Source organism: Aotus nancymaae, unplaced genomic scaffold, assembly GCF_030222135.1.
Source record: "Aotus nancymaae isolate 86718 unplaced genomic scaffold, 86718_ANA_hifiasm-v0.15.2.pri h1tg000028l, whole genome shotgun sequence".
Taxonomy (NCBI): Eukaryota; Metazoa; Chordata; class Mammalia; order Primates; family Aotidae; genus Aotus; species Aotus nancymaae.
In genome coordinates, this window is record NW_026988441.1 from 25659489 (window position 1) to 25683318 (window position 23830).

The window sequence follows — 23830 nt, forward strand, 5'->3', positions numbered from 1 at the left end:
TGTCAGACTCCCAAGTAGCTGGGATTACAGGCATATGCCACCACGCCCAACTCAGGTAGGAAGCTCTGCCTGAAAGTCTGCAGCTTAGGCTGTTTCACTCCTCCCAGCGTCTGATCACATCTTTTGTCACTCAGGGCCTTAGGGGGCGGGGCCTTAAGCATTATCCAATCAGGAACGCTGGGTTGGAAGCTGTTCAATCAGGTACGTACCTGGAGCAAAGAGGGCGGCTTTCGGGTTTGGCGGGCCTTTTTCTCCTGCTGCAGTGAAAGCTCCGCGTCTCATCTTCGCTACTGTGTCCTCAGTTCCTAGAGGCCTATCCTCTGTGGCCCTGTGACCTTCAGGCATTGAGAGATCCACAGCTAAAAGGCAGGAACTCCCTGGAAGCTTAGAAATGGTGAGTGCCTTTCCGACATCGGGAGAGAAGGGAGGGACTGGTTGAAACTGGTGGGAAGCTGCTGTGGTGGGACTCAGGCCTCCCCGCAGTCAGCTCCACAATCTGTGCGGGAGTTCTCCTTGCCCGGCTCGGCCTCTGTCCCCTTCAGCCATAAGATGGCGGCTGCGCTGACAGACGGGCCTCAGGCATCCTGTGTCTTCTGATTGCCCTGGCCTGGAGCCCTCTCTCGGCAGCTTTGCACCGTCAGCGCCGTGTTTCTCCCACGTTGTGCAGGGACCAGAGAAGGGTGCTCGGGGCAGAATTCTGACTCGAGGTGGGAGTTCATGAATGGGAAGAGCTTTGGTCCTTGGGGTTCACAGTTTCACTTTTCTCCTATTAAAAATTTATGGGGCCTGGCATGTGGGCTCACGCCTGTAATCCCAGCATTTTGGATGGCCGAGGCCAGCAGATCGGTTGAGGTCATTGTTAAAACGCGCGCGCTGAATGAAGAGACCCGCAAACAGACTTTGTGTGAGCAACAAAGCTGTTTATTCACCTGGGTGCTGGCGGGCTGAGGCCGAAAATGGAGCCAGGGTAAAGCTGTGGGATAGGAGTTGGTTTTATAGGTTTGGGGTGGGCAGTGGAAAGTTACAGAAGTTTCAGCTGGCGTTGTTTGCAAGCTGGGAGGGGGTCGTAGGTTGTGGAGTCACCAGGTTGGCCAAGTTCAGTTATGAAGTCCAGTAGCCTTGTCAATTGAGGCCGGAATAAGAAACAATAGAAGAATGTCTCTGTTTAGTTAGGCTCCACAGGGGTTGATCGTTTCTTCCAGGAACTCATCTGGGCTGTACCTGCAGGTCACAGAGATTACCATGCTGTTCAGGGCTCAGTGAGACCTTACAGTCAGGAGTTGTTAGGTAAATTAAATTCCTCTTCAAAGACTCAACTTCCTGGTCATAAGTTGTAAAAGTTGCAAATCAACCCTACCCCTTCTTCCTCTTTCTCCTTTTGTCGCAAAATTGCGCTTTTACCCTATTTCAAAAACGTTTGGGTCTAAGCCAACCAGGATTAGTTTAGATGGTGCTGTCCAACCCCAGCCAATAGGGGAAGGACAAAAAAAAGGAACTTTGTTAGGGTTAAAAACCCCTTGCTGGCGGGGTGCAGTGACTCACGCCTGTAATCCCAGCACTTTCGGAGGTCGAGGCGGGGGGATCATGAGGTCAAGAAATCGAGACCATCCTGGCCAACATGGTGAAACCCTGTCTCTACTAAAATGCAAAAAAAAAAAAAAATTAGCTGGGCATGGTGGAGCGCACCTGTAGTCCCAGCTATTTCGGGAGGCTGAGGCAGGATAATTGCTTGAACCCAGGAGGGGGAGGTTGTAGTGAGCCAAGATCCCGCCACTACGCTCCAGCCTGGCGCCTGGTTACAGAGAGAGACTCTGTCTCAAAAAAAAAAAAAAAAACCTTGCTGGCCGAGCGCAATGGGTGACACCTCTTCCAGCACTTTGGGAGGCTGAGGCAGGCGAATCACAAGGTCAGGAGTTCTAGACCAGCCTGGCCAACATGGTGAAACCCCGTCTCTACTAAAAATACAAAAATACAACCTCTGCCTTTCGGGTTCAAGCAATTTTCCTGCCTCAGCCTCCCGAGTAGCTGGAATTGAAGGCATGCGCCATCATGCCTGACCAATTTTGTGCTTTTAGTAGAAACAGGGTTTCTTCATGTTGGTCAGTCTGGTCTCAAACTCCCAACCTCAGGTAATCCGCCTGCCTCCCCCTCCCAAAGTGCTGGGATTACAGGCGTGAGCCACTGCAACCGGCCAACAAGAGGTTATTTATTTATTTATTTATTTTTTGAGACGGAGTTTCTCTCGTTACCCAGGCTGGAGTGCAATGGCGCGATCTCGGCTCACTGCAACCTCCGCCTCCTGGGTTCAGACAATTCTCCTGCCTCAGCCTCCTGAATAGCGGGGATTACAGGCACACACCACCATGCCCAGCTAATTTTTTGTATTTTTAGTAGAGACGGGGTTTCACCATGTTGACCAAGATGGTCTCGATTTCTTGACCTCGTGATCCCCCCGCTTCGGCCTCCCAAAGTGCTGGAATTACAGGCGTGAGCCACCGCGCCGGGCCCCAACAAGAGGTTATTAGAGCCTCAGGTAATTTATTCTGGGGAGCCTCCCCTGCAGTTGTCCTAGCCTGCTCACGCCAGTCATGGAAGGAGCCTTTATTCTGAGAGAAGCTGCAGAGCTTTGGAAAGCTGGGGCCCCACAGGCAGATGCAGTTAAGATTAAGATGAAAGGAAACTGGGAGGGTTTTACTGATGATGAGGTTGTGACTGCCTTGAGGCACTTTTTAGATTTTGTAAAATAAAAATATTAGGGTTATGTAAAAAAAAATGAATTCAAAAAAGTATTGCAACAGGAGGAAGTACCAACTAAGTATAAGATAACAGACCCCTTTTTCTTGCAGCCACGAAAGAATTCCCACTCGCAAACACACACACTAGACATTGACGTGTCCACAGTCTTCCCAGGACTAGGCACCATCTTCAGGAACTTCACCACGGCCTTTTTGATTGTAGTGTTTCTTAAGAACCCACAAGTGTCTGCAACTCTCCTGGCATATCCCCACCTTCAGACACTGAATCTGCAGCAGCAAGCTGTTTTCCCCATCAGCCTAACTTCTGGACCTCCTGTTCATAATCTCATCTGCCTGCAGGCAAACAAATAAATCAGTGAACAGCCCCACCTGGCCCACTGTCTGTAGCAAAAACAGTCCTTTCACCTACATTTACTCTGTAACACCCAGGAATTTTTTTTCTTGTAGTTTTATTTTTGCTTCAGGATACACATGTGGGTTTTTTATTCAGCTAAAATTATGTCATGGGGGTTTGGTGTGCAGATTATCTTGTCACTGAGGTACTACTCATAGCACCAAACAGGTGTGTTTTCTGATCCTCTTAGTCCTCACACCCTCCACCCTCAACTAGGCCTCAATGTCTGTTGTTCTTCTCTTTGTGTGTTAAGGTGTTTTTATTATTTAGCTCTGATAAATAACATCCATTTAGTTGTCTGTTTCTGCATTAGTTTTCTTAGTTTTGCTTTGTTTTGTTTTGAAATGGAGTTGTGCTCTTTTTGCCTAAGGCTGGAGTGCAATCCTGGAATGTCGGCTCACTGCAACCTCCGCCTTCTGGGTTCAAGAAATTCTCCTGCCTTGGAAACTTGAGTAGCTGGGATTACCATGCTTGGTTAATTTTGGATTTTTATTTATTTATTTATTTGGGTTTATATATTTATTTATTTTTTGAGGTGGAGTTTCATTCTTGTTGCCCAGGCTGCAGTTCAATGGCGCAATCTTGGCTCACAGCAACCTCTGTTTTTCAGGTTCAAGTGATTCTCCTGCCTCAGCCTCCCAAGTAGCTGGGATTACAAACATGCACCACCCACACCCAACTAATTTTTTTAATTTTTGGTAGAGATGGGGTTACTCCATGTTGGTCAGGCTGGTATCAAACTTCTGACCTCGGGTGATCCACCCAGCTCGGCCTCCCAAAAATGTTGGGATTACAGGCGTGAGCCACTGCACCCAGTCTAATTTTGTATTTTTACTAGAGAAGGGGTTTCTCCATACTGGTCACAGGCTGGTCTCAAACTCCCGACCTCAGGTGACCCGCCCGCCTCAGCCTCCGAAAGTGGTGGAATCACAGGCATGAGCCACTGCACCCAGCCTAATTTTGTATTTTTACTAGGGATAGGGTTTCTCCATGTTGGTCAGGTTGGTCTCAAACTCTCGACCTCTGGTGATCCACACGCCTTGGCATCCCAGATTCCTGGGATTACAGGCATGAGACACCGCACCTGTGCTCTGCATTAGTTTTCTAATAATGGTCGCCAGCTTCATTGATGTTATTGCAAAAGACATTATTATTATTTTTTTAATGGCCACAGAGTATTCCATGATGTTTATGGCCCATATTTTTTTCTTTACTAAATCTTTCATTTTATTTTTGGAGACAGTGTCTCACTTACTGTCCAGGCTAGGGTACCGTGGCATGATATTGGTTACTTTAGACTCGGCCTCCCAGGCTCAAGCAATTCTCTCCTACATCATTATCCCAAGTAACTGGGTCCACATGTGTGCATTACTATGCCTGGCCAGTTTTTTGTTTTGTTTTGTTTTTTGTATTTTTTGTGGAGACAGGATTTTGTCACGTTGCCTAGGTTGGTCTCAAAATTCTATGCTCAGGCAATCCACCTGCCTCACCCTCCCAAACTGCTGGGATTCCAGGCATGACCCACCACATCTGACCATACCATATTTTCTTCATCCAGTCTACCATTGATAGACATTTAGGGCCTGTCCACGTCTTTGCTACTGTGAATAGTGCTGCAATGAAAATGCATGTGGACGTGTCTTTATAATAATAAAATAATGTATATTTCTTTGGGTATATAAAAAATTATGAGCTTCCTTTGTCAAATGATAATTCTATTTTTAGTTCTATCAGGAATCACTGCACTGCTTTTTTGTTGTAATGTGTGTGTGTGTGTGTGTGTTTTGAGATTGAGTTTTGCTCTTGTTGCCCAGGCTGGAGTGCAATGGCACAATATTGGCTCACCTCAACCTCCGCCTCAGGGGTTCAAGAAATTCTCCTGCCTTAGCCTCCAGATTAGCTGGGATGACAGGTATATGCTACCACCCCCCAGCTAATTTTGTATTTTTAGTAGAGTTGGGGTTTCTCCATATTGGTCAGGCTGGTCTCGAGCTCCCAACCTCTGCCTCAGCCTTCAAAAGTGCTGAAATTACAGGCGTGAGCCACAATACCCAGCACGCCACACTGCTTTTTGCAATTCTTGAACTAATTTAGACTCTCAGCAACAGAATATAAGCATTCTTTTTTCTCTACAACCTTGTCAGCATCTGTTATTCTTTGACTTTTTTTTTTTTTTTTTTTTTAAAAAGACAGGGTTTCACCATGTTGGTCAGGCTGTTCCTGAACTCCCGACTTCAGGTGATTCACCTGCCTTGGCCTCCAAAGTGCTTGGATTACAGGCATGAGCCACCACACCCGGCCATTTTTTGACTTTTTAAAAATAGCCGTTCTGACTTGGTGAGGTGGTATCTTATTGTGTTTTTTTCTTTTTAAATTCCTTTAATGATGAGCGATGATCATTTTTTTTTCATATGCTGTTAGCCACATCTGTGTCTTCTTTTGAAAAGCATCTATTCATATTATTGCCTTACGTCAAATTAAAAATTCCTTTCATGGCCACTTGGTAAAAATATGTGTATGTGTGTTTTTCAGGAACCATTGGAGTTTAGGGATGTGGCCATAGAATTCTCTCTGGAGGAGTGGCATTGCCTGGACACTGCACAGCGGAATCTATATTGGGATGTGATGTTGGAGAACTATAGAAACCTGGTTTTCCTTGGTAAGGATAACTTGAGTACACAATTCATAATACACCCTAAAGGTTTTATTTATTTTTTTTTGTAGGCTGTTTCTTAGTAATTTATTCTGTGCATAAAAGAGTTTCAGAAGCCCTTTTTCCAGAATATCTTCATATTCACCTAGAAAAGAATTTCTTTAAGATGTTTCATCTTAATCCACACTTTCCAAATTCTTGAGTTGAGCTGTATTCTTCACTCTAAATTAGTGGTAATTCCAGCAATTTAGTGGCATAAAATATTGTTGCCCCCACCTGAAAATCTAATTGCCACCACCAATATTTGATTCAGTAGTACCAGGTAGTAAAATTTAAAAACCTACAAGCAGGGCTGGACATGGTGGCTCATGCCTGTAATCCCAGCACTTTTGGAGGCTAAAACAGGCAGATCACCTGAGGTGTCTGGAGTTTGAGACCATCCTGACCAACATGGTGAATCTTCATCTCTACCAAAAATACAGAATTAGCCAGGCATGGTGGTGCACACCTTTAACGCCAGGTACACTGGAGGCTAAGGCTGAAGAATTGCCTGAAGCCAGAGACAGAGTTTGTGGTGAGCCGAGGTTGCACCATTGTATTCCAGCCTGGGCAACAAGAGCGAAACTTCCTCTGAAAAGAAAAGACAATTATGAGTTTAAAGTATTTTCTAAATATTTAGGAATTTCTGTTATTACTTAGTATTTTGGTATTAATTTACTAGAATATTTTATTACATTCTCTCTGAGCACCTTACTAGCTTATAAGTAGAGAATATGAGCCAGATTCATGTTTTTTATTTTTTAAATTTATTTATTGGTTTTTTTAATTGCACTTTAGGTTTTGGGGTACATGTGAAGAACATGCAAAATTGTTGCATAGGTACACACATAGCAGCGTGATTTGCTGCCTTCCTCCCCTTCACCTATATCTGGCATTTCTCCCTGTGCTCTTTCTCCCCAACTCCCCACCCCCTACTGTCCCTCCCCTATTTCCCCCCAACAGACCTCAGTGTGTGATGCTCCCCTCCCTGTGTCCATGTGTTCTCATTGTTCAACACCCACCTATGAGTGAGAATATGAGGTGTTTGATTTTGTGTTCTTGTGTCAGTTTGCTGAGAATGATGGTTTCCAGTTTCATCCATGTCCCTACAAAGGACACGAACTCATCATTTTTGATGGCTGCATAATATTTCATGGTGTATATGTGCCACATTTTCCCTGTCCAGTCTATCATCGATGGGCATTTGGGTTGGTTCCAGGTCTTTGCTATTGTAAACTGTGCTGCAGTGAACATTCGTGTGCATGTGTCCTTATAGTAGAACGATTTATAATCCTTTGGATATATGCCCAGTAATAGGATTGCTGGATCAAATGGAATTTCTATTTCTAGGTCCTTGAGGAATTGCCACACTGTCTTCCACAGTGGTTGAACTAATTTACACTCCCACCAACAGGGTAAAAGTGTTCGTATTTCTCCACATCCTCTCCAGCATCTGTCTCCAGATTTTTTAATGATCGCCATTCTAACTGGCGTGAGATGGTATCTCAATGTAGTTTTGATTTGCATTTCTCTAATGACCAGTGATGATGAGCATTTTTTCATATGTTTTTTGGCCTCATGTATGTCTTCTTTTGTAAAGTGTCTGTTCATATCCTTTGCCCACTTTTAAATGGGCTTGTTTTTTTCTTGTAAATCTATTTTAGTTCTTTGTAAACTCTGGATATCAGCCCTGTGTCAGATGGGTAGACTGCAAAAATTTTTTCCCATTCTGTTGGTTGTCGATTCACTCTAATGACTGTTTCTTTTGCCGTACAGAAGCTGTGGAATTTGATTCGGTTCCATTTGTTTATTTTGGCTTTTGTTGCCAGTGCTTTTGTGCTATAGCTGGCCTGGAGCCAGAACCTGAGCAATGCCATTTTATAAGACAAAGCTGTGTCTCCAAAAATGAGTTGTAATAACTGCCCCATTCTCTTTGCAATAACTGCTGACTTGGTTTCTGTAAATAAGACTGCTAGTCTGCTCTGGATAATGTCCACCAGGTGAAGTTGTTTACCTTTCTCATCAGTAACTGACAGAATTGCTGGCCTTTGCTTATCAGAATGCACAGCCCAAGCTAATCTCATCTTGGCCCCTGTGAACTAAGATCTGTAATTTCCACCGGTACCCAAACCATGTGTAAACTAACATTTGTCTTGACTTTTGTGAATCATTTATGTAGCAATTAAAGTGACAATAAGCCCCCGAGCCCTCAGAATGTCCGGAGACCCCCTCCCCCACCCCCGTCCCTGCCCAGGAGATGATTTACAGAATCCACCAGCCCTCGGAATGTCTGAAGCCCGTTGATCCCCCTCCCCGCTCCTCAACGCCACTCCCAAGGTGGTCTTTCGGGTATAAAAAGCCTTGACACTCTCCCCTCGGGGCCGTGGGTTTGAGAGACGTGAGTCCTCCGTGGTCGCTGGCAATAAAGACCCTGCAATTTGGCATACTTTTGTCTTGGTGAATTAGTTTAATCTCGCATCCCAATACTACACTTTTGGTGTTTTGGTCATGAAGTTCTTGCGTATGCCTATGTCCTGAATGGTTTTGCCTAGATTTTCTTCTAGAGTTTTTATGGTGTCCAGTCTTATGTTTAAGTTTTTAATCCATCTGGAGTTAATTTTAGTGTAAGGTGTCAGGAAGGGATCCAGTTTCTGCTTTTTGCACATGGCTAGCCAGTTTTCCCAACACCATTTATTAAACAGGGACTCCTTTCCCCATTCCTTGTTTTTGTCAGGTTTGTCAAAGATCGAATGGTTGTAGATATCTTGTGTTGCCTCTGAGGCCTCTGTTCTGTTCCATTGGTCTATATCTCTGTTTTGGTACCAGCACCATGCTGTTTTGATTACTGTAGCCTTGTAGTATAGTTTGAAGTCTGGTAGTGTGATGCCTCCCGCTTTGTTCTTTTTGCTTAGAATTGACTTGGTTATGCGGGATCTCTTTTGGTTCCATATGAAGTTTAAGGTGTTTCTTTTCCAGTTTTGTGAAGAAGGTCATTGGTAGCTTGATGGGGATAGTGTTGAATCTGTAACTTACTTTGGGCAGTATGGCCATTTTCACGATATTGATTCTTCCTAACCATGAATATGGAATGTTTCTCCATCTGTTTGTGTCCTCTCTTATTTCGTTGAGCAGTGGCTTGTAGTTCTCCTTGAACAGGTCCTTTACATTCCTTGTTAGTTGTATTCCTAGGTACTTTATTCTCTTTTTTTTTTTTGAGACGGAGTTTCGCTCTTGTTACCCAGGCTGCAGTACAATGGTGCGATCTTGGCTCACCGCAACCTCTGCCTCCTGGGTTCAGGCAATTCTCCTGCCTCAGCCTCCTGAGTAGCTGGAATTACAGGCACGCGCCACCATGCCCAGCTAATTTTTTGTATTTTTAGTAGAGACAGGGTTTCACCATGTTGACCAGGATGGTCTCGATCTCTTGACCTCGTGATCCACCCGCCTCGGCCTCCCAAAGTGCTGGGATACAGGCGTGAGCCACCACGTCCGGCCCAGATTACATACATCTGAATGTTAAAACAATATATTTTAATGTCATAACAACTTCATTTGAATACAAAAACTATGCCTCTATATTTTCCAGATTGTTATTGATATTAAAATTATTTCATATGTTGTATATGTTAATAACGGATTCATGGAAATGTACATACTGTTTTTTATATTGTATAAAAAAAGTTTAAAGGTTTTATGTACTATCATTTTGTTTTGTTTTGTTTTTGAGACTAAGTCTTGCTCTGTTGCTCAGGATGGAGTGCAGTGGTGCGAAGTTGGCTCACTGCAATGTCCGTCTTTTGGGTTCAAACAGTTCTCCTACCTAGGCCTCCCAGTTAGCTGGGATTACAGGTTCCTGCTACCAAGTCCAGCTAGTGTTATGTATTTGTACGATATATGGTGTTTCACCATGTTGGCCAGGCTGATGCCAAACTCCTGACCTCAGGTGATCTGCTCACCTTGGCCTCTCAAAGTGCTGGGATTACAGGTGGAAGCCACCATGCCCAGCCTGTATCATCATTTGATATTAAAAAAATGTGTATGTGTTCATATATTGACATTTAATGGAGAGCTTATATTTACATGTGCTCTTATGTTGCTGTCCAGCATTATTTTAAGTTTCAATGTAATGGACACATTTTAAGATTTCTCATTTTTATATGTAGAGTCTCATTATGTTGCTCAGGCTGATCTTGAACTTCTGGACTCAAGTGATGTGACTGCTTTGGCCTTCTAAAGCTGTAGGATTACAGGAATGAACCACTGTGCCTGAGCTCCATGTAGTGTGTGTATATATATATTTGATAACAAGTCTCCCTCTGTCACCCAGGCTTGAGTGCAGTGGCAAGATCTCGGCTCACTGCAACCTCTACCTCTCAGGTGCAAGTGATTCTCCTGCCTCAACTTCCCTCCCAAGTAGCTGAGGTTACAGGTGTGCATGCCCAGCTAATTGTTTCTGTAATTTTAGTGGAGATAGGGTTTTACCATATTGGCCAGGCTTATCTTGAACTCCTGACCTTAGGTGATCCACTTGTCTTGGCCTCCTTAAAGTGCTGGGATTGTAGTCTTGAGCCACCGGCCTATATATATTCTCTTTTGGTGGAGTCTTGCTCTGTCACCCAGGCTGAAGTCCAGTGGCATAATTTTGACTCACTGCAACCTCTGCCTTCTGGGTTCAAGTGATTCTTCTTTCTCAGCCTCTTGAGTAACTCAGACTACAGTTGTGCATCACCATGCTCAGCTAATTTTTGCATTTTTAGTACAGAAGGGGTTTCACCATGTATTCAGGCCGGTCTCAAACTCCTAACCTCAGGCAGTCTATCTGCTTCGGCCTCCCAAGGTGCTGGGATTACAGGCATGAGCCAGCGTGGCCTGGTTTGTGCAGTATGTTTTGTAGGGCTGTAGTAGTGGTAATGAACATTCTCACCTTTTATTTTGGAAAGTCTTTATTTTTATTTATTTATTTTATTTTATTTCACCTGGGTGCAGACGGGCTGAGGCCAAAAAGGGCATAAGCCAGAAAGTTTTTGTTTTTATCTCCTTTTTGAAGTAAAATAATTTTTAATTGAGTAATATTGGGAACTTCTGAGCTTTTTTTTTTTTTTTTTTTTTGAGATGGAGTTTTGCTCTTGTTGCCCCAGCTGGGGTGCAATGACATGATCTCAGCTCACTGCAACCTTCGTCTCCTGTGTTCACAGGATTCTCCTGCCTCGGCCTTCCAAGTAACTGGGATTATAGGCGTGCACCACCATGCCCAGCTAATTTTTTGTATTTTTAGTAGAGACAGGGTTTCACCATGTTGACCAGGATGGTCTCGATCTCTTGACCTCGTGATCCACCCGCCTCGGCCTTCCAAAGTGCTGGGATTACAGGCGTGAGCTACCGTGCCCGGCCCTTAACTTCATTTTCATACAAAAATTCTTCATCATTACATCTGCCTTCAAGTTTGTTATTGATTTTGCTAATTATATTTTTATGTTGTATATTTATTAACATGTTTATAATAATAGCTATAGTCTTCTCTTTTAGATTTTAGAGAATAATTAAAAATATATTCTGCACTATTATAATAATGTTAAGTAGGAAATTGTATTTTTTGTGTATGTGCATTATCTTTTCCAGAAAGTTATATATTTTCATATGATTTTGTGTTGTTTTCTTGCTATACTATTTTCAGTGAAAGAAACTTCTTTCAGCATCTTTGATATATAGGGCATATGCAGTGCCAATATACTTCCTCAGGATTTGGTTATTTTGAAGGATTTCTTATTATTTGGTAGTAAAATTTTGCTGATGATATTTTTCCCACCTGAGAGCTTTTTAAAAAAATTATAACTTTAACAATATCACACAGTATCCTTCTGACCTGCAAACAATTTTTTGATAAATGCACTGGTTACCTCATGAGACTATGCTTATAAATGAAACGTCATTTTCATCTTGCAACTCTCCAAATTTGCTTATCTATAGTTTTTGAAATTTTGCTAATATGTGTGTTTCATATAAATATCTGTGTGTATCGAGTGCAATGGCGTGATCTGGGCTTGCCGCAACTTTCCTTTCCCGGGTTCAAACAATTCTAATGCCTCAGCCTCCCAAGTAGCTGGAACTACAGGCATGTGCCCCCACGCCTGGCTGATTTTTTGTATTTTTAGTAGAGACTGGGTTTCACCGTGTTAACCAGGATGATCTCGATCTCCTGACTTTATAATCCACCCACCTTGGCCTCTAAAAGTTCTGGAATTACAAGTGTGAGCCATTTTGTCCACCTAATTTTTTGTATTTTTAGTCAAAACTGGTTTTCACTATGTTGGCCAGGATGGGCTCGGTCTCTTAACCTCATAATCTGCCCACCTTGGCCTCCCAAAGAGCTCAGATTAGAAGTATAAGCCACCGTGCCCAGCCTCTTTTTTCTTTTAAGAAATTTGTCTTTTTTTTTGTTTGCTTTTTTTTAGACCGAGTTTCACTCTTGTTACCCAGGCTGGAGTGCAATGGCGTGATCTCGGCTCACCGCAACCTCCGCCTCCTGGGTTCAGGCAATTCTCCTGCCTCAGCCTCCTGAGTAGCTGGGATTACAGGCACGCGCCACCATGCCCAGCCAATTTTTTGTATTTTTAGTAGAGATGGGGTTTCACCATGTTGACTAGGATGGTCTCGATCTCTTGACCTCGTGATCCACTCGCCTCGGCCTCCCAAAGTGCTGGGATTACAGGTGTGAGCCCCACTGCGCCTGGCAAGAAATTTTTCAATTATTTTTTGTATTTTGTATATCCACAATTTTTATTTTTTGCTATTTTAATATTTCTTGTTGTTATCCTCCTTTTTCTGATGTTTGGTAGTTCTCCGCGTTTTTATTTCAGTTCCTCAATATTATTCAATTTTATTTATTTATTAGTTTTTCTGAATTGGAGACTTTTTCTGTCACCCAGGCTGGAGTTCAGTGGTATGATCTTGGCTCACTGCAATTTCCTCCTCCCAAGTTGTAGGCATTGTTTTGCCTCAGCCTCCCGAGTAGCTGGGAACAGGTGCCTGCAACCAGCCTGGCTAATTTTTTGTATTTTTAGTAGAGACGGGTTTCACCACGTTGACCAGGCTGATTTTATAATGTTGAGCTCAAGTGATCTACCCACCTCAGCCTCCCAAAGTGCTGGGATTACGAGCGTGAACCACCGTGCCCAGCCTATTTTATGTTATGTTTGAGATAGTCTTGCTCTTTTTCCCAGGTTGCAATGCAGTGGTACATTCTCTACTCACTGAAACCTTTCCCTACCGGGTTCAAGCAATTCTCTTGTGTCAGCCTCCCAAGTAGCTAGGATTATAGCCACATGCCACCACACCCTGCTAATTTTTGTATTTTTAGTAGACACAGGGTTTCACCATGTTGGCTAGGCTGGTCTCTTTTTTTTTTTTTTTTTTTAATTGAGACAGAGTTTCACTCTTGTTGCTCAGGCTGGAGTGCAGTGGTGTGATCTTCGCTCACTGCAACTCCGTCTCCCGGAAGTGATTCTCCTGCCTCAGCCTCCTGAGAAGCTATGATTAAAGGCATCAACCAGTATGCCCAGCTAAATTTTGTATTTTTAGTAGAGACGGGGTGTTTCTATGTTGGTCAGCCTGGTCTCAAACTCCTGACCTCAGGTCATCTGTCTGCCTCAGCCTCCTAAAGTGCTGAGATTACACGTTAGACACTGCATCCAGCTTCAGGCTGGTCTCAAACTCCCGCCCCCATGTTATTTTCCCAACTTGGCCTCCCAGTGTGTTGGGATTCCAGGAATAAGCCAACAAGCCTTGGCTGTTCAATTTGTTTGAAATTTTTAAATTACTGGTCTAGGCACGGTGGCTCACACCTGTATTCCTAGCACTTTGGGAGTCCGAGGCGGGTGGATCTTGAAGTCAGGAGTTCAACACCAACCTGGCCAAGATAGTGAATCCCCGTCTCTTCTAAAAATTACCAAAAAAATTAGCCAGGTGTGGTGATACGCATTTGTAATCTCAGGTACTTGGGAGGCTGAGACAGGAGAATCACTTGAACCTCGGAGGTAGAGGTTTCAGTGAGCTGAGATCACATCACTGTACACTAGCCTGGGCAACAGAGGAAGACTCTGTCTCAATAGAAAAAAAATACTTTATATGCTTTTTATGGTTGCTTTTCAAAATTTTATTTTTTGATGGGGCCATTTTGCATACATTGTAATCTTTGATTGAGGTTTCAACATTAACAAAACTACCTCTTACGATCTTTATAATGCAGTATTGTCTTGGTGTAGTCTGAAAACAATTGTCCTGGCTAGACATTCTAGGAGATTATTGAACATGCTTTTAGGATATGTCTTATCCAAAATTTTGTGTTTCGTGTTTAGTTAAATTGGCTTATTCATACTTCTTCTTAATAATCAGTCGTCACTTGCTACACCCATTTCCTGTTTGGGATACTGCATTTTCTCTGCTTCTGTATCATTTACCTTTAGATTCAGTTAACTCAAACTGTCATTCCAATGTAGATCATGATTTCTTTCAGCATTTTACATCATGGGAGACATTAACTAGTGTCTACAAAGGCCCCTAGAAGTGAGAAATAAAGATGTATGTGCCGATATATTTCTTTTTCTTTTAAAAAAGAAACCAGTTGTTGGCAATTTAAATTTTTTTGTGTGTGTGAGCAACACAGTCTCACTCTGTACCTAAACTGAAGTGCAGTGAAATGATGTTGGCTCACTACAGTCTCTGCCTCCACAGTTCAAGCAATTCTTCTGCCTCAGTCTCCCAAATAGCTAGCATTACAGGTACCTGTTACCACACTTGGCTAATTTTTTGTATTTTTATTAGATATGGGATTCCACCCAGAGGGTCAGACTGGTCTCAAACTGCTGACTTCAGGTAATCAACATGTCTTGTTTATCCGACGTGCTGAGATTACAGGCATAAGACATCATTCCTTTCTGGCAGTTTACTTTATTGGTTTTTGATTTGTTTTGTTTTTGTTTTTTGGTTTTTTTTTTTATGCAAAGTCTCACTCTGTCACCCAGGCTGGAGTGCAGTGGCATGATCTGAGCTCACTGCAACCTCTGCCTCCCAGGCTCCAGCAATTCTCTGCCTCAGCCTCCTAAGTAGCTGGGATTACAGGTGCCACAACCACGCCCAGCTAATTTTTTGTATTTTTAGTACAGATGGGGTTTCACCATCTTTGGCAGGTTAATCTTCAACTCCTCACCTCGTGATCCACCCCCGTCACCCTCCCAAAGTGCTGGGATTACAGGCCAGAGCCCCACCACACCCAGCTGGCAATGTACTTTTAAAGGCACAATGTTATGCTGAAGAGGAGGAGGACCTGTGTTGGGTATAAGAAACAGACTTTTCTGTTTCTTCTATGTGGCTCTTTGCACTAGGCTCACCTGGGGTCTTTCACACACTTAATACACTTATAAATATTTTACAAATGGATTTTGGTCAGTATGTTTTTGTTACATTTATCCATCCAGGAAGAAATTACAGTTGTAGTATTTTACTATGACATCTCACTTCTGTGGTTTGTATAATTTTATACTTTAGATTTGTAAAGTGTACTTATCTGAGTCTAGCAATTGAAGTAATGTGTTTTTATTCTTTCTTTTAGTTATTTGTTCTCATTTTGCCCAAGACCTTTGGCCAGAGCAGGGGATTAAAGATTCTTTCCAAAAAATGATACTGAGAAGATTTGATAAATGTGAACATGATAATTTACAGTTAAATAATGGCTGTGAATGTGTGGATGACTGTCATATGCAGAACACGGTTTATAATGGACTTAACCAAAGTTTGACAAGTACCCAGAGAACAATATTTCAATGTGATAAATATGTGAAAGTCTTTTATAAGTTTTCAAATTCCAACAGACATAAGGTAAGACATATTGGAAAAAATTTTTTCACATATATAGAATGTGACAAAGCTATTAACCAGTCCTTAACCCTTACTACACATAAGAAAATTCATACTGAAGAGAAACCCTATGAATGTGAAGAATGTGGCAAAGCCTCCAACTGGTCCTCACACCTTACTAGACATAAGAAAATTCATACTGGAGAGAAACCCTACAAACGTGAAGAATGTGACAAACCCTTTAACCAGTCCTCAAACCTTTCTGAACATAAGATAATTCATATTGCAGAGAAACCCTACAAATGGGAAGAATGTGAAAAAGCCTTTAAGAAGTCTTTTTACCTTACTACGCATAAGAGAATTCATAGTGGAGAGAAACTCTATAGATGTGAGCAATGTGGCAAAGCTTTTAAGCAATCTGAAACCCTTAGTGCACATAAGAGAATTCATACTGAAGTGAAACCCTACAAATATGAAGAATGTGGCAAAGAGTTTATGTACTTCTCAACCCTTTCTACACAAAAGAGTATTCATACTGGAGAGAAACCCTACAAATGTGAAGAATGTGGCAAAGAGTTTATGTGCTCCTCAAGCCTTTCTGCACATAACAGAATTCATACTGGAGAGAAACCCTACAGATGTGAAGAATGTGGGAAAGCCTTTACGAATTCCTGTAACCTTACTACACATAAGAAAATCCATACTGGAGAGAAACCCTACAGATGTGAAGAATGTGGCAAAGCCTTCAATTGGTGCTCACATCTTATTATGCATAAGAAAATTCATACGGGAGAGAAACCCTACAGATGTGAAGAATGTGGCAAAGCTTTTACCCAATCTATAAACCTTAGTACACATAAGAATGTTCATACTGGAGAGAAACCCTACAGATGTGAAGATTGTGGAAAAGCTTTCAAGCAGGCTGCACATCTTATTGTACATAAGAAAATTCATACTGGAGAGAAACCCTACAGATGTGAAGAATGTGGGAAAGCCTTTACGAATTCCTCTAACCTTACTAAACATAAGAAAATTCATACTGGAGGGAAACCCTACAGATGTGAAGAATGTGGGAAAGCCTTTACAAGTTCCTCTATCCTTATGAAACATAAGAAAATTCATACTGGAGAGAAACCCTACAGATGTGAAGAATGTGGAAAAACCTTTGAGAAGTCCTCTTACCTTACTAAACATAAGAAAATTCATACTGGAGAGAAACCCTACAGATGTGAAGAATGTGGAAAAGCCTTTACAAGTTCCTCTAACCTTATTAAACATAAGAAAATTCATACTGGAGAGAAACCCTACAGATGTGAAGATTGTGGAAAAGCTTTCAAGCAGGCCGCACATGTCATTGCACATAAGAAAATTCATACTGGAGAGAAACCCTACAGATGTGAAGAATGTGGCAAAGCTTTTGCCCGATCTGAAACCCTTACTACACATAAGAAAATTCATACTGGAGAGAAATCCTACAGATGTGAAGAATGTGGAAAAGCCTTTACGAATTCCTCTAACCTTACTAAACATAAGAAAATTCATACTGGAGAGAAACTCTACAGATGTGAAGAATGTGGAAAAGCCTTTACAAGTTCCTCTAACCTTACTAAACATAAGAAAATTCATACTGGAGAGAAACCCTACAGATGTGAAGATTGTGGAAAAGCTTTTACCCGATCTGAAACCCTTACTACACATAAGAATATTCATACTGGAGAGAAACCCTACATATGTGAAGAATGTGGGAAAGCCTTTACGAATTCCTCTAACCTTACTAAACATAAGAAAATTCATACTGGAGAGAAGCCCTACAGATGTGAAGAATGTGGCAAAAACTTTCCTTCATTCTCAAGTCTATGTAGACATAAGATAATTCATACTGGAGAGAAACCCTATGAATGTAATGAATGTAGGAAAGCCTTTAACCAGCTCTCAACTCTGACTAAATATGAGAATTTATATGAAACATAGTCCCTAAAAATATAAAGAATGTGAACAAGTGTTTAAGGAAGGTCTCGACCTTCATTATAAATAATTCATACTGGACAGAAGCCCTATAAGTATGAGGAATGTGGCAAACCCTATAACAAGTTGCCTTTTTTTTTCTTTCTGAGAGAGTTTCACTCTCATCACCAAGGATGAAGTGCAATGGCAACATTTTGGCTCACTGCAACCTCTGCCTTCTGAGTTCAAGCCATTCTCTTACCTCAGACTCTTGAGTACCTAGTATTACAGGTTTGCACAGCCACGCCTTGCACATTTATGTATTTTTAGTAGAGATGGGGTTTTGCCATGTTTGCCAGGCTGGTCTCCAACTTCTGACCTCAGGTGATCCACCCACCTTGGACTCCTAAAGTACTGGGATTACAAGTGTGAGCCACCACATGCGGCCACACATTCTCAATTCTTTTTTTTTTTTTTTATTTTACTTTTTTTTTTTAAGATGGGGTTTCACCATGTTGGTCAAGCTGGTCTTGAACTCCCGACCTCAGGTGATCCACCTGCCTTGGCCTCCAAAGTGCTTGGATTACAGGCGTGAGCCACCATGCCTGGCCAAGTTCTCAATTTTTTTTTTTTTTTAAGAAAAAAAAAAAGGAAGAAAGAAAGAACAAAAAAGAATGAAGAAGAGGAATAAAAAGGAAGAGAAAGAGAGAGAGAGAATGGGAGTATTGCTTTCTTGCCCAGGCTAGAATGCAGTCTAAAAATGGGAATTGAAAACCTCTTTTATGCTAATAATTGTGCTTAACAATGGAGATAGGAATGAAGGGAAGAAAATAACAAACAAAGAGCCAACCAATATTTCATTTAAACCTATGAAATGCTATGCAATTATTGAGGAGTGATTTACTTCCAGTTATGTAGTCACGTTTGGAATAGGTGTGATATGGTACTGATAAGAATGTATGTTTTATGTATTTGAAGTGGAGAGTTCTATAAATGTTTATTAAGTTTACTTGTTCCGGGTCTGAGTTCAAGTCCTGGATATCCTTGTTAATTTTCTATCTCGTTGATCAGTCTAATATTGACAATGTGATGTTACAGTCTCCCACTATTATTGTGTGGGAGACTAAGTCTCTTTATAAGTCATTAAGAACTTGTCTTATGTATCTGGGTGCTCCTGTATTGGGTACTTGTATATTTAGGATCGTGAGCTCTTCTTGTTGCATTGATCCTTTTACCATTATGTAATGTCCTTCTTTGCCTCTTTTGATATTTGTTGCTTTAAAGTCTATTTTATCAGAGGTGAGAATTGCAACTCCTGGTTTTTATTTATTTATTTATGTTTGCTCTCTGTTTGGTTGGTAAATCTTCCTCTGTCCCTTTGTTTTGAGTCTTTGTGTATTGTTGCATGTGAGATGGGTCTGGATACAGCATACCGATGGGTTTTGGCTTTTTATCCAGTTAATACTATATATGAGTTTAATACTGCCATTTGATGCTAGCTGGATATATTTTTGGAAAGGCTGATACTGGTTGCTCCTTTATATGTATAGTGCTTCTTTCAGAAGCTCCTGCAAAGCAGGCCTGGTGATGGTGAAATCTCTAAGTACTTGCTTGTTTGCAAAAGATTTTATTTTTCCTTTGCTTGTGAAGCTCAGTTTGGCTGGATATGAAATTCTGGGTTGAAAGTTCTTTTCTTTAAGGGTGTTGAGTATTGGCCCCCACTCTTCTCGCTTGTATGGTTTCTGCTGAGAGATCTGCTGTAAGTCTGATAGGCTTCCCTTTGTGGGTAACCTGACCTTTCTCTCTGGCTGCTCTTAGTATTTTCTCCTTCATTTCAACCCTAATGAATCTGAAGATTATGTGCCTTGGGGTTGGTCTTCTTGAGGAATATCTTTGTGGTGTTCTCTGTATTACCTGGAGTTGAATATTGTCCTGTCTTACTAGGTTGGGAAAGTTTTCCTGAATAATCTCCTGAAGAGTATTTTCCAACTTGGATTCATTCTCTTTGTCACATTCAGGTACACCTATCAAACATAGATTAGGTCTTTTCACATAATCCCATATTTCTTGGAGACTTTGCTCATTGTTTTTTATCCTTTTTTCTCTAATCTTGACTTCTTGTTTTATTTCGTTAAGTTGGTCTTCGAACTCTGATATCGTTTCTTCTGCTTGATCAATTCGACTGTTAAAACTTGTGCATACTTCGTGAAGTTCTCATGTTGTGTTTTTTCAGCTCCGTTAATTCACCTATATTCCTCTCCAAATTGTCTATTCTCGTTAGCGTTTCATCAAACGTTTTTTCAAAGTTCTTAGTTTCCTTGCATTGGGTTAGAACAAGTTCTTTTAATTCACAGAAGTTTCTTATCATCCACCTTCTGAAGCCTACTTCTGTTAATGGAACGCACTCGTTCTCCATCAGGGCTTGTTCCATTGCTGATGAGGAACTGTGATCTCCTATAGAGGGAGAGGCATTCTGATTTTGGGTATTCTCAGCCTTTTTATGCTGGTTTCTTCCCATCATTGTAAATTTATCCACCTGTCATCTTTGTGATTTCCAACTTTCAAATTAGGTTTCTGAGTGGATGTCCAACTTGTTGATTCCCAGTGCTGAAATCTGAGCAATCCACTGTGCCAGCCAAAACAGCAGTGTTAAGATTGATGGTGCTTTTCTGCCCGGGAATTGGCCAAAAGGGGACCCAGTCCCGCTCACTCTGCACCAAGACCTGCCGCACTGAGGCACCAGCAAAACCACCGCGCTGGCCACAAGAGTCACGCTGGCGACCCGTCTGGCTCCTCCACTGGGAATCTCCTGGTCCGTGAGCAACAAAAATTTGTCTGAAAGTGTGGCATCCTCTCGTTCTCTGCACTTTCACTGGGAGCTACAATCCCGAGCTGCTAGTGGTCAGCCATCTTGGATCTCTCTCCAAGTTCTCAATTCTTAAGAGACATGGCATGTTGGGATGCACTCAGGGTGGTGGCAGAGATATTAAGGAAAAATATTAGACATCATTATAATCAAAAACCTCCCTGGGAGGCTTAGAGGTTTACATAGTTTGAGAAAGTTTAGGCCAGAGGCAGCAAAACCCTTTTTATATTTAGTTATAAGAAAGCAAATATCTAGGGAATGCAAGGGAGTTTATTTGAATAGTTTGTTTACTCAGTAATCTTTGATGACTCCAGATGGCCATCTCAAGAGGATTTCAACCAGGGAGAGTAACCATTAATGGTATTTACTCTCGGTATTGGAACCTGAGCTTTTATCATTTGTAAAACCACTATTTGAACCATGTTAATTATCCAGAAGCACGTTCACTTGGAACCTCTGTTATTAAAGCTATACTGAATAAATGTGAGGAGGAACAACTAGTGGTTGTCATGTAGCTATGATCAGTCTCTCTCATTGTGAGCAACTAACTATCCCCTCACCTGATTCTTACATTGTATTCTCTGTTTCAATGTATTTATTCATTTGTCACTGAGTCAGGACCTGCAGTACAGACACCTACCCGGTGATGACCCGCATGTGACCAATGTCACAATGGCAATAATTTATGCTGAAGAGAAACTCTACAAACCTGAAAGATACAACAATGCTTTTACCAACACCTCTGACTTTTCTGTGCATAAGAAAAAATTTATACATTTCTAGTGTAAAACCTTAGAAATGTCCAAAACATGACAAAGCCATTATAGGGTTGCCACACTTGATTGTAGTTCAGATAATTCATACTGGCAAAACTCCTCCAAGTGTGAGGAATGTGCCAAAACTTAATCAGTGCTAACACCTTATTTCACAGGAAAGCTATTATGCCTGAGAAAAAGCGTACAAATACAAACAAATACAGAAAACCCATTAATGCCTACTCACATATTATGCAACATAAAAACATTCATAGTTAATAAAAGCATTAAAAGTGCAATTACTGTCAAAAATCTTTCATAAAATATGTCGTTAAAGTTAAGAAGAGTATTCTCAAAAACGATTACAAATATAAAGGGTGTTGTAGTACCTTTAGTTGTATTACAGGTCTTATTGCACACATTTTATACTAAAGGATAACCTACAGAAGTTGCTCAAGCATTGTTCAAATTCAATGAATTTATATTAGAGAAGAGTCCTGCAAATGTAATGAATTGGGGAACAATTTTTAATTCAAAAGCTACAGCTGTCATGGCGAGCAGGGTCCTGGCTGAGGCGAGGGCCACGCAGGCCACCATGGCCACGGACGAGCTGGCCACCAAGGTGAGCCGGCAGTGAGGCCACAGAGCAGCCCAGGCTGAATGGGGTGGCGGCCAGGGCACTGGGCAGCGCAGACTGCAAGCTGAGCACCAAGCTGCTGCGGCGCGCCGACCTCAACCAGGGCATCAGTGAGCCCCAGTCACCCAGCCGCTGCATCTTCAACCCATACACCAAGTTCAAGGAGTTCTCCAGGAAGCAGATCAAGGGCATGGAGAAGATGTTCAAGTAGTATGATGCCAGGTGGGATGGCTTCATCGACCTGATGTAGCTAAAGCTCATGATGGAGAAACTTGGGGCCCTCCAGACCCACCTGAGCCTGAAAAACATGATCCACGGAGGTGGATGAGGACTTTGACAGCAAGCTGAGCTTCCTGGAGTTCCTCCTGATTTTCCGAAAGGCAGTGGCCAGGGAGCTTCAGGAGGACAGTGGGCTGTGCGTGCTGGCCCGCCTCTCCGAGGTCGACGTCTCCTGTGAGGGCGTCAAGGGGGCCAAGAGCTTCTTTGAGGCCAAGGTCCAGGCCATCGATGTGTCCAGCCGCTTTGAGGAGGAGATGAAGGCAGAGGAGATAAAGCAGTGGAAAGTGGCCTTCAAGGAGCTGCAGTCCACCTTTAAGTAGCGGGGACTGCAGCTAACCACCCTGTCCTGACCCCACTGTGGTGGGTGACTGTGGCACATGGGAGGCCGAGCCTGAATCCTTGCCTCTGTCTGATGGGACCATACTAAAAACCTAAAAATGTCTGTGATCGGAGCAAGTTCAGGGGTCTGACGGAGGTGTCCTGGCCCTCCCTGGCAATCTGTGGGAGATCTTGCACTCCTGACTGCTCAGTTGCCTGCTCCAGCGCTGCCCCGGGCCCAGCTCCTGGCCCTGGGTCCTTCCCGGCCCGTGTGCCTGCCCTCCATGCATTCCCCTCCCCGCCACCCAGGGACCCCTGCCCTCCTCCAGCAGGCCGCACTGCCCCTGGTGCCCCCTGCCAGCCCCTTTCCAGACTGGGAGACAGCAGAAGAAATAGAATCATGGCTGCCCCTGCAGATTGGGACCCAAGGGGCTTATTGGAGGCACCAGGGGACCCCTACCCAGGGCCTTTTCCTCCACCTCTGCCTCTTCTATCTGCTGAAATGGGACAGGGGGTGGGGAGCTTCTGTTCTGGTGAAGGGACCCAGGCCCCCCATGCTGACTTGGAGACCCCCAGATCTCTGGGGCCCAGCCAGGCAGGGTGTGGGGGCAGCTGTGCCAGTCTACTTCGCAGGCCCACCCCCTGCCAAGTATGCTGTGGGATCAGGGGCAGGGAAGGTTCTGGGGGTCAGAGACACTGCTCCTTAGCACCCCACCAGAACACCCCGAGGGTCCCAGGGGCCTCTGGAGAGAGGGGTAGGAGAAGGAATTGGCGCCTTCCTAGGGAAGGAAACCAGCGTTTCATCTTGATTCTCCGAGAAGCATCCGAGAAGTGCTTTCAGTGTGTTTGCGTGTGCCGGGCAGTGGGCAGCGAGGACCTGTCCAGCCCTCTCCCGCCATCCTTCCCCAAGTCATGTCCACCGCCTCATCACCAGCGACCTGCCTGTCATGCCCAGCCCCTCAAGGAAAGCATGGGGACCCCAGCCCCCTGGTGCCTGGCACCAAACAGGTCATGGTCAGGCCCACGCCACCAGCCCTGTTTGGCCACAGCTTCCCACGTGTGCCCATGTGTGGTGTCTGTTGCTGTGTCGTGAAACTGTGACCATCACTCAGTCCAAATAAGTGAGTGGCCCTCGAGGCCACAGTTATGCAACTTTCAGTGTGTGTCATAACTGTGTCACTGCTTTTTAAACTCAACTCTTTATTTTAGTAAAATGCCCCAGGAGTCCTCAAAGCTACGCAGACTTGCAGAGGTTTTATTTTTTGGCCTTAGAATCTGCAGAGATTAGGAGGCACCGAGCCCCGCGCAGCAGCCTCGGCCCTGGATTGCATTTGCCT

General features: G+C 43.1%; 2 protein-coding genes and 1 pseudogene across 3 annotated transcripts in view; all 3 read left to right on the forward strand.

Annotated features, from left to right (window-relative positions):
* LOC105710986 (zinc finger protein 93) overlaps positions 1-23830 on the forward strand; it is a 491114-nt gene that overhangs the window by 410834 nt on the left and 56450 nt on the right. The gene's annotated exons all lie outside the window — the stretch shown is intronic.
* LOC105710987 (zinc finger protein 93-like) lies at positions 198-21886 on the forward strand. 2 transcript variants are annotated; one of them, XM_064381558.1, is made up of 4 exons: positions 198-394; positions 5683-5809; positions 14663-14713; positions 15450-21886. In XM_064381558.1, exons 1-4 carry the CDS (start codon positions 392-394, stop codon positions 17663-17665), a joined length of 2397 nt encoding a protein of 798 aa, XP_064237628.1. In that variant the 5' UTR covers positions 198-391; the 3' UTR covers positions 17666-21886. The 2 variants fall into 2 exon arrangements, with proteins under 2 accessions (XP_064237628.1, XP_012298937.2); XM_012443514.3 differs by lacking the exon at positions 14663-14713.
* Positions 21886-22819, forward strand: LOC105714014 (EF-hand domain-containing protein D2-like; annotated as a pseudogene).